Genomic DNA, 10,219 nt, shown 5'->3' with positions numbered 1-10,219 from the left:
CCTTTCCTCCAGGAGGAGAGTCTGGGAGGGAAAAAGGGATTTATTTATTTTATATCTCATCATTCTTCATTATCTGAGCTTTATAGAGAGGGAACAGATTTGTCCTTCACTGCAGACTTTGGATTTATGCTGGAAAAACTTCCCCATAAAGCACTAAACACTTCAAAAACCACGTTGGATTAGGAAAAAATAGTTGATTGATATTTTATTGTATAGCACTGAACAGTAATCAAGATAAATTATCTCCAGCTAATCATCCCGTGAGAGTCTGTGTGTGGTTTGAACAAACCTTGATACAAAAGCAGTTAATGAAAAAAGTTAAATAGGATTTTGGGGGTCTCTCAGCTGCGGTGCTGGGCCACCAGTGACTCAGATCCCTGAGTTGTCCCACTACTTAGCAGATCCCAGCGGGATGGGATAGACAGGAAATCCCTGGTGGAGCTGGGCTCAGTGTTCTTGCCTTGGCAGAGCAGTCAGTGTTGCTGGTGGTTGTACTACAGGGAGTAAATCGCTAGTAAGGACAAGTGTGGCTTCTTTGGGCTGGAAAAATCAGTCCTCCTTCACTGCCCAACCTCAAAAATAACAACCAAATGCTATGCTGGCATCAAATGGATGATTCTCTTCCTTTCCTGGGTTTCTGCTTTCCAGCAGGGAATTTCCCAGTGCTGTTTCATTGGGATGGAGGGAGGGATGTGGTGGGTGGGTGGTGCGGAGGTGTGGGGTCAGAGCAGTCCCTGCAGCAGAATGTTCCCAATGGTGGCTGCCAGCACAGGCACAAGGCAGGAGGAGAGCCTGGATCCTGATCCTGGAGAGAGAACACAGGGAGTGGGATTCTCCAGGTGCACAGCACACATGAGCTGGCAGAGCCACGTCCCCAGCACTGAATCCAGCCAGGAACAAGGGGGTCAGCCAACTTTGTCCTCACCATCATTCCCAAGCCTTTCCCAGCTCCAAACATTCCCACCTTACCAGGCTCAGGCTGCAGGTTGATGTGTCCATTGGATGTTGGTCGTGGTGACTCCGGAACACCTCCAGGTGTTGGTTTGATGGTGGAAGAAGGGCTGGAAAATCCCGGAGGGGAGCTGGTCTGGCACGGCGGGGTGGTGGGCTTGGCCGTGGAGGAGCTGAGGCTTGTTTGGGTGGAGGTGGTGGAACTGGGAATGGGGGTGGGCTTGTGGGGAGAGGGGCTCGTGTGTGGGGCTGTGGTGGCAGCTGGGACAGAGGTGGAGTGAGGGACAGGGGTGGCAGTGGGAGCAGAGGAGGGGCTGGGGACAGGGGTGACGGTGCTGTGGGTGGCAGTGGGAGCAGAGGAGGGGTTGGGGACAGGGGTGACAGTGCTGTGGGTGGCAGTGGGAGCAGAGGAGGGGTTGGGGACAGGGGTGACGGTGCTGTGGGTGGCAGTGGGAGCAGAGGGAGGGGATGGGGACAGGGGTGGCAGTGGGAGCAGAGGAGGGTTGGGGACAGGGGTGATGGTGCTGTGGGTGGCAGTGGGAGCAGAGGAGGGGTTGGGGACAGGGGTGGCAGTGGGAGCAGAGGAGGGGTTGGGGACAGGGGTGACAGTGCTGTGGGTGGCAGTGGGAGCAGAGGAGGGGTTGGGGACAGGGGTGGCAGTGGGAGCAGAGGAGGGGTTGGGGACAGGGGTGATGGTGCTGTGGGTGGCAGTGGGAGCAGAGGAGGGGTTGGGGACAGGGGTGACAGTGCTGTGGGTGGCAGTGGGAGCAGAGGAGGGGTTGGGGACAGGGGTGACGGTGCTGTGGGTGGCAGTGGGAGCAGAGGAGGGGATGGGGACAGGGGTGGCAGTGGGAGCAGAGGAGGGGTTGGGGACAGGGGTGGCAGTGGGAGCAGAGGAGGGGTTGGGGACAGGGGTGATGGTGCTGTGGGTGGCAGTGGGAGCAGAGGAGGGGTTGGGGACAGGGGTGACAGTGCTGTGGGTGGCAGTGGGAGCAGAGGAGGGGTTGGGGACAGGGGTGACGGTGCTGTGGGTGGCAGTGGGAGCAGAGGAGGGGCTGGGGACAGGGGTGACGGTGCTGTGGGTGGCAGTGGGAGCAGAGGAGGGGTTGGGGACAGGGGTGGCAGTGGGAGCAGAGGAGGGGTTGGGGACAGGGGTGATGGTGCTGTGGGTGGCAGTGGGAGCAGAGGAGGGGTTGGGGACAGGGGTGACGGTGCTGTGGGTGGCAGTGGGAGCAGAGGAGGGGATGGGGACAGGGGTGGCAGTGGGAGCAGAGGAGGGGTTGGGGACAGGGGTGGCAGTGGGAGCAGAGGAGGGGGTTGGGGACAGGGGTGACAGTGCTGTGGGTGGCAGTGGGAGCAGAGGAGGGGTTGGGGACAGGGGTGACGGTGCTGTGGGTGGCAGTGGGAGCAGAGGAGGGGCTGGGGACAGGGGTGACGGTGCTGTGGGTGGCAGTGGGAGCAGAGGAGGGGTTGGGGACAGGGGTGACGGTGCTGTGGGTGGCAGTGGGAGCAGAGGAGGGGTTGGGGACAGGGGTGATGGTGCTGTGGGTGGCAGTGGGAGCAGAGGAGGGGTTGGGGACAGGGGTGGCAGTGGGAGCAGAGGAGGGGCTGGGGACAGGGGTGATGGTGCTGTGGGTGGTGCCAGCCGGGTTAATGCCAACACCAGCGCTGGTGGTGGCCCTGGAGGTGACAGCAGGGACTGGGGCGGCGCTGGGGCTGCTGGGGGCCAGGAGAGTGGTGAGGAGGGTGACAGCAGGGGCAGTGGCTCTGTCTGGGGTGGGACCCTGGTGGGTGGAGCAGGGGGCCCTGGTGGTCAGAGCGGGACGGGCAGTGGGGGTGGCAGTGGGGACAGTGGGACCCCCAGTGTATGTGGGGGTGTCTGGGGGGGGGTGGGCTCAGAGTGCTCGGGGTGGGGGTCCTGGGGGGACTGTGCTTGGCTGAGGGGCCGAGTGGCTGGTGATGGCAGTGGGGGTGGGGACAGTGACACTGGCTGAGGTGCTGGGGTGAGGAGAGGTGGTGACAGTGGCCGTGGAGGTGATGCTGGCCGGGGTGGTGGGGCAAGCAGGGCTGGCAGTTCCCGTGGGCTCCTGCAGCCCTCCCTGCAGGCCGATGCCCAGCACGCAGTCCAGCTCCCGCTGGGATTGTGTCTTCACCCAGCTCACCACCAAGGGTTTGTTCTCAGCTTCCTTCAGCTCAGGGAGATTTTTCCCAAGCAAATTTTTCACGTCGGTGACGCTGAGTTTCTGCAACACACACACAACAGCCCCTTCCCTCACCCTCACAGCCCCAAGTGCTTTGCTAACGGGGCTGCAGAGCAGCTAAAACTTCCTAAAGAAAATTTATAAAGGGGAGAAAGTGGAGAATCGATGATTTGATGGGGCTCTGGTCTCGGATCTCCCCACTCAGCCCTCAGCCAGCCCTGCCCTTCAGTGGGGAGAGGGACAGCACCATCCCGGGGCTCTACCTGCAGTTCCTTGGGATTTAGGGTGAGGAAGGTGGCCAGTTCCATGTTTATGGCCACACCAGTATTAGCCAAGTTCTTCAGATCCTCTGCTGGAGCTCCACCTTAAAGAGAGCATAGGGGACACCTGGAGATGTGCAAACTCTTCCAGCACTGCTGGGGAGGATTTGGAGAGGTTCTGGAGACTGTCAGACGTGTCTGTGGCTGAGAAGAAACCCCAAACCTGGTGGTGGGAGGGAGGGTGGAGGGGAAGCACCTACCCAGGTATGGCTGAATCTTGCAGTAGTAGGGCGTGGGGGTGCTGGCCAGGCCAGCAAAGGCCTCCCGGGCCTTTCTGTAGAACTGCTCCTTCTTGGTTTGAGAGCACAGAGAAATGTTTAACGACCCAGCGGTCCTGGAAGGGAGGGGCACAGGTCAGCAGCACCCCAAATTGCAGATAAAAGTGTTCTGGTGGCTGGGAGGGATGAGTGGGTTGTCCCTCCTCATCGTCCTGGTGCTCAGGTGGGGTCTGGGATTGGAACACAGCGATCCCACTGTGCTGCCTGGGAGTGGGGAGATCCACACAGAGCTGCGGGTCTTCCATCCCAGCACCCACCTCCCCAGGGCTGGCCAGCATCCCTGAAAAGCGGCTCACCGGATGGCTTCAGCGGGGATCTGCTGGATCTGTTCCTCCTGCAGCTTGCACAGGTGTTCACCTCCGATTTGCTGGAGCAGGGGCCCGGTCAGGGAGCCCCCCAGGGCCAGGAACCTGCTGAGCAGCTGCTGCAGCTGAGGGGCACAGGGCACGTGGGGGATACGGGCAGGGAAGGGAGATGCTCCTGGTAAGCATGGGAGTGCCACCAACCCCCCAAAACCCCACAACGCCTTCACCCTGAGCCAGGCTGGGGCACAGGTGAGCCCAGTCTGTGTTCCCCAGCACCCATTCCCTGCTGCTGCTGCCATGGATTTACCTGGGAATCCGTCCACCATCCTTCCGAGGCGTTGAGCAGGGCTGAGAGGGTGTCACTGCATCTCAGTGTCCACTGGCTGATCTCCTGCTCCGTGTACAGGTGGGACAGAAGCCCCAAGCGCTTCAGCTGCTCCTCCGGGATCCCCGACGGGAAAAACTATGGGGCCCGGCCCGTGGGGCAGGAAAGAGGGTGAGGGAAGGGAAAATAGGGCAGGAATGGGTGTAAAGGACCCTCTCGGGCACCTTCATCCCTGTGTTCACTGATCCTTGTTCCCACAGTGCATCCTGCCCCTCCCGGATTGTGCCCGTGCTGCTGGGGGGCTCCTGCCCTGTGTCACCCCTTACCTGGTCCACCTTTTTTTTCAGGATCTTGAAAGACTCTGTGATGAGTGGCAGTTCCAGCACAGCCTCCAGGTTTTTTATTAAGAAATCACCACTCAGGTGCAGGTTGAGCTCCTCAGGGGTGAGGAAGGGGATGCAGTCAACAGTGATGGGCTCAGACAGGCAGGCTGAGGGCAAGGAACTGTATCAGACAGAGGGTGTGTGTCCTGTGTGTCCCCTTCCCACCTGGCCCTGGGCTCAGAGCCCCTTGGAAGAGCTCTGGTGAAGCACAGGGAATCACAAAAACGTGGCTCAACCCACCGTGGATCCTCCTCCCATCCCCTGGTCCCCAGCCCACGGAGGTGCCTCATTTGCTCTCATTCCTTAAAGTTATTCCTGAAGAACCTGGTGATGTTTTGCAGCCCACTTGTGCTTATTAAAAGCAACTAAAACCGCTCCATGTCCCCTACAAGAGCATCCTCTGATCCTGCAGCGTCCTGCCCTGGTGCTGGCCCTGCCTGGGGAGTGTCCCACTGTCCCAGCTCCTTCCCGAGTGCTGCCACCACATCCCTGCTCCCAGGTAAGAGCAACCCCCCCACCGTGCTATAAGGACACTTCCCCACTTCCCCAGTTTATGGGAACCCCAGATTTCTGCCTGGTCCCTCTGGGAGCCCCCAGATGCCAACCAGCCCCGGGGCATTTTCCCTTCCCAGAGCTCTGGACTGGTGAGAGTGAAGGGAAACACTCACGGTCCACGTCCACACTCCGCTTCAGCCTGGGGTGCGAGGCAGCTGATGCTGCTGCAAAGGCCCTGAGGAGGATCAGGGATTTCTCCCGCTGGGAATGTCCCTGGCTGCTGTAGGCGGCCACGATGCTCCTCCTGAAATCCTCCCGCGCTGCCTGCGGGGGCACAGGGTGCTGGGACCGGGGGGCAAAGGGCCCAGGGACAGAGGGTGCTGGGTCCCCCAGCCTCGGAGCTGACCTGGCTGATGGACATCTCCCCCCGAGGCCCCGAGGAGGGACCTTACCTCGGCCACCAAACTCAGTGTGGTCTGGTTCAACGCCAGCACGAGCGGCCCCAAATCTTGCAGAGTCCGTAAATTCCAGCTTGAAGGATCCCTGCGGCAGCAGGAGAAGGACCAGCTCAGCACCCGCGTGGATGCCCACCCCTCCAGGAGCAGGAAGGTTCCTCACCCGTACGCTGTGTCCCCCGTGAGGAGCAGGGCATTGAGGGCGTCCTGCTGTGCCCCTGTCAGCGCCGGGCAGAGCTTCAGGTTGTCCAGGATGGCGGGACCCGAGGCCGGGATGGTGGCCGGCTCCAGGTCACACACCAGCGCCCCGAGGCTGCCGAGCTGCTGCGGCTCCAGGCGGCTGCCCCGCACTCCCTGCGAGAGACCAACCAGCCTCGTACCGCGCCAGGGGAGGGCTGGGGGTCCCTGGTCGCCCCCCGTGCCATCCCCACTCACCAGGCAGGTCAGTGCCCCGCGGAGCAGCCGCCTCCTCCGGGATGAGCCCCGGGGCAGCAGATCCAGGTTCCCGCGGGATGCTCGCGCGTAAAATTCCCTGCAGGTGCCAGCGCGCACCTCGGACGGGCTGTGGGGACCAGGAGTGGTGGGGGGAGCGGGGTGAGGGATTTTGGTGGGTACGGGGGGTTTTAAACTCTTTCACTGAGCTGGCGGGTCTCAGGCACAGGATGGTGTTGCCCAGCCCCGTGGCTCCTGAGAGATGAGAGACAGCCGGGGGATCCACGGGGCTGGGAATGCTCTGTGCAGGTTGGAAGGTGCCCACAGCCACAGGTGGGTTCTCTGGGGCGTGCAGGGACCACGCCAGCGGGCGCTGGGTGCTGGGATTCCACCCCAAACCCACAGGATACCCCTGGATACTCACTGGAAGAAGAGCAGCAGGTCCGGTGGGAAGCTGCCGAAATCGGCCGTCAGTTTCTTGGCAGCGAGGAGCCGGGCCAGGCAGGAGAGCTGGGCACAGAGACCGGGCTAGTCAATGCCAAGGCGGAGAGAGTCCCCCCGGTACCCCTGGCACCCCCCGGCTCTGTGGGGTTTGCAGCCCCCTCCTGCCCTGCCCACCTGGGCGCTGCTCAGCTCCCCTGGTTCGTTTTGCAAACCGCGGGCGAACGCGAGGATGTCGGCAGCGGGCGCGTCTCTGGTCGGGATGCACGGGAATTCCACCGGGAGCGAGGATGGGAAGCTGCGGGAATGGGAGGCTGTGGTTCAGCACCCGCCTGAGCTCCCCAAAATCCCCTGGAGGGCAAATCCACTAGTTCCCTTGGGAAAGCCCTTTGCCCTGAGCAAGGCTGCGCGCGGTAAGTGGGAATAACGGGGGGCGTCATTAAAATGTCCCCTAACATCAGTGCCAGGGTGTTGCCGTCCCCACAGCCGGGTGGGTGCCCACCATATCCCGGGATCTGCGTGCGGGAGAAACAGCAGCGCCTGGATTTCAGCCGGGGGGAGGCTCCCGCTGCAGCCCCGTCAGGGAAGGAGAATTCTCGGTGTGTTTGTGTCTCAGCTGGAGCAAAACCCGCCGGAATCCCAGCGCGGAACCGGCTGCATAGGGCTCTAAATCCTCCCCGCCCCGGTGACCCGGCACAGCAGCAGATGTGGGGACAAACGCAAATTCACCCCGCCGGACCCACCAATCCTCAGAGCCCCCGCCGGGGCTAGCACTTACTGGGGATGCTCAGCGTTGGCCAGGACGGCTCCAATGATCAGGGCAGCCTGGGGAGAGGATGGGGAATGCTCAGCCCCAGCAAGGAATGGGAAGAAGGGATTTGAGATGCAGGGAATGGGATCTGACCCGGCTGGAGCACTCAGTCTGCTGCCCGTGAGCCACAGACAGGAACTGCTGCAGCCTCTGGATTATATGTGGGGACAAAAGCCACCACAGCCACTCTCAGGAGTGGGGACGCTTTGGTGGGTCTGTCCCTGCTTCCCTGAAGCAGGTTTGGGAGCAGGGAAAGGAAGCTGCTGGGCAGTGGGTGAGGAATGGGACAAGGACAGGGCCACGCTCTGCACAGGGGGACAGTGGAAGGTGGTGGCTGTGTGTCCCTGGAGCTGAGCACTGGGGGAATGGTGGCAGCTCCAGCACCAGCTGTGGAGTTTTGGGAAGCCCTGGCACGGCGGGAGCCAGCGGAGCCGGCAGGGACTCACCGCTGCGGCTTTCACCGGGTCTGAGGAGACACCTGCAAGGAAGCAGGAGCAGGTTAGGAAACATCCATGAATTATGTACAGCTGGTCGGGGTTGTTCTAAGCAGAGCCAGGTTTAAAGCCTGGGAAGAGCCTTTTCTTTGCTGATTTCATGTTTAGGAAATGCTGGGGATCACTGTGCAGAGAGCAGCCCCCAGCCCGAGCACACCGGCTCTCTCCAGGTGGGTATGGAAGACAAAAAGGGATAAATCTGTCCCTGGAAATGTGTGCAGGTCTGTCCCCGGGAAAAGCCTGTGGACGCTGAGGGGAGCAGGAGGCAGAGCGCTGGGAGTGCCGAACCGAGCGGGACTGGGACAAAGAGCAGAACAGCTGGAGCATCGCTGGTGCCAGGGACCAGGGGATGTGACTCACGGAGGCCGAGAGTGGGGGACAGGATGACTTACGGAGGCCGAGAGTGGCAGGTGCCATGGTGCTGGTGCCGGGGCTTTGTCCTTGGAGCGGGTCTGGAGAACCGTATCCCACACTTGGAATCGTTGGAAGGTGCTGGAGGTCCTGGGGCTGATTCTGTCATCCGACCCTGGGGCCGGAGCTGTGGGGTCAGGGGGTCTCAGTGTGCCCACCCCAACTCCGTGAGGCTGCACAGACCCCCAGCGACCAAGGGAGCGATTTTTAAATCCTATATAACAGAAAACAGGACTTTCCCCGCCCATTATTAAAAGAAATTCCACAATTGTCCCCTCTGACACCCAGTGCTCTGCTCCTGCAGGGACAGGGTCTCACTCCGTCCCCCAGCTCCTCACCAGCACAGACTGGGAGAAACCCAGGGTAACCCAGTGAGGGAGCCCAGCAGGTGTTCCCCACCACTCCACAGCCCTCAGGGGGATCCCCTGATAGAAAATCAATCCCTGCTCCCGCAATTCCTTCGGGGCTGCCCACAGCAATCTGTTATCGCTGTTTGAACTCAACACAAGCAATTTCCCCCCCATAATCTCATTCCCCCCCGTCGCCCCCCAAATCCTACCGTGGCGGTGCTGAGCCGTCCTCCTCCTTGTCCAGGGGGTTTGGCTCCGTGACGGGAGGATTCGGCCGGGAAGGTGCTCCCGGGGCTGGGGCAGGGGCTGGGCAGCGCCGGGAGCACTCAGCACTTTATCTGTGCAGGGTGGGGATGTTGCTGTTGCTCCGCACATGGGGTGTGACGGGGCAGTTTCTCAACTTTGTTTCGTCAGGCTCCTTTCCTTCTCTCTGGTTTGGGTCTGGGGTTGTTTCCTATTCCTCGGTAAAGAACTCTGGGCTCAGGTGAACCCAAAGTGAACCCAGAAGGAGTTAAGCTCCTCTGGTTTGGGAGTTTCTGTGCTCCTGAGGGGGATAAAGGTGCTCCCGGTGAGGGGTGAACAGCTCTTTAGAGCTGTTTAGGGGTTTATTTTATAGGGCAGCTGGGGTGCAGAACAGATGAGTGCTCAGTGATGGGCTCAGCACCCTCTGGGAGGTGCTTCCCTTGTGTCTCTCCTTTTCTCCTAGATCACAGCCAATCCCATTCCCTTTTTTACAGCTTTTTCCCTGATCGTGCTCCAAAAAATGCTGTCCAGCACATGCCACAAAGAAGGAGACCAACACCAAAGGAATCAAATCCCTCCCGAGGCTCGGGGATGACAGCCTGGGGGAGCCGTGAGCACAAACGCGATCTGAGCGTTTATCCTAGGAAAAGGGAAGGGTGAGAGCAGGTGGCTGGGCTGGAGCAGGGCTGCACCTCCCTCTCGGCCAAGTTTGGGGGTTCCAGCCCTCACTGAGCTGCTGGCACAGTGCCAAGAGGGGTTTGTCACCCCTGGAGCTCCAGGCTGTGTCCTGTCCCCAGCCCTGTCCCCCCAGCCGGTCCTGCAGCTCCAGGGCTGGGCCGACGCCCACGGGTGTTGCTGGTTTCTATTTTGGAAGGATTTGCTGTGAAAGTAGTTCCTCTTGGGGCGGTAAAATTACAGAAACTTGTTTGCTATGAGGCTGCTGGAGGGACACGGCCCCTGCCCCAGGCTGGCTGGACAGAGGTGGCTGGAGCAGGAGGGCAGGGACACATCGGGGTCACCGTGTCCACTGTGTCCCTGTGGAGATCAAAACTGGCCCCGAAACCCCCTCAGGAGCTGCTACAGGAGGATCCTCCTTAAACTTGAACACGTGGAGGAGCATTTGCCCAAGGTCCCAGGTCACACTGGGCTCCAACTGCATCTCCTTGTGCCAGGTGGGCTGGGAAAGCTCCCTCCCCTCAACCAGCTGCTCCCTGCCCATGTCAGGTTCATAATCTTAAAAAAAAATCCCCCAGTCTTAAAAAAATCTCCCTGTCCTAAAGAGTGCAAATAATTCCTTTGGGTCTTCAATCTGTTTTCCCACTGC

The 10,219-nt window shown here is 60.7% G+C and overlaps 1 protein-coding gene across 1 annotated transcript; it reads right to left on the bottom strand.

Annotated features, from left to right (window-relative positions):
- Positions 1-179: 179 nt before the first annotated feature.
- Positions 180-9,515, bottom strand: LOC109143590 (mesothelin-like protein). The gene is made up of 17 exons (XM_039560532.1): positions 8,862-9,515; positions 8,284-8,429; positions 7,365-7,411; positions 6,764-6,884; positions 6,570-6,655; positions 6,149-6,275; positions 5,877-6,067; positions 5,711-5,801; positions 5,432-5,582; positions 4,707-4,870; positions 4,363-4,518; positions 4,047-4,180; positions 3,673-3,806; positions 3,416-3,516; positions 2,850-3,194; positions 970-1,411; positions 180-805 (listed from the first exon to the last, which is right to left on the bottom strand). The coding sequence occupies exons 1-17, from the start codon at positions 9,025-9,027 to the stop codon at positions 723-725; spliced, it is 2,685 nt and encodes an 894-aa protein (XP_039416466.1). The 5' UTR covers positions 9,028-9,515; the 3' UTR covers positions 180-722.
- Between the last annotated feature and the right edge of the window lie 704 nt (positions 9,516-10,219).

The sequence above is a fragment of the Corvus cornix genome, chromosome 14 (assembly GCF_000738735.6).
Source record: "Corvus cornix cornix isolate S_Up_H32 chromosome 14, ASM73873v5, whole genome shotgun sequence".
In the NCBI taxonomy this organism is placed as follows: domain Eukaryota; kingdom Metazoa; phylum Chordata; class Aves; order Passeriformes; family Corvidae; genus Corvus; species Corvus cornix.
Note: the sequence above shows the minus strand (reverse complement) of the source record. Positions and strands in the feature narration are given on the sequence as shown.

Excerpts from the sequence above, each read along its gene's own strand:
- LOC109143590 (XM_039560532.1), bottom strand. The coding sequence starts at position 9,027 with ATGTGCGGAGCAACAGCAACATCCCCACCCTGCACAGATAAAGTGCTG. Across the intron at positions 6,656-6,763 it reads GGGAGCTGAGCAGCGCCCAG|CTCTCCTGCCTGGCCCGGCT; the intron begins GTGGGCAGGGCA and ends CTCTGTGCCCAG. Across the intron at positions 5,802-5,876 it reads ACGGGGGACACAGCGTACGG|GGATCCTTCAAGCTGGAATT; the intron begins GTGAGGAACCTT and ends CTGCTGCCGCAG.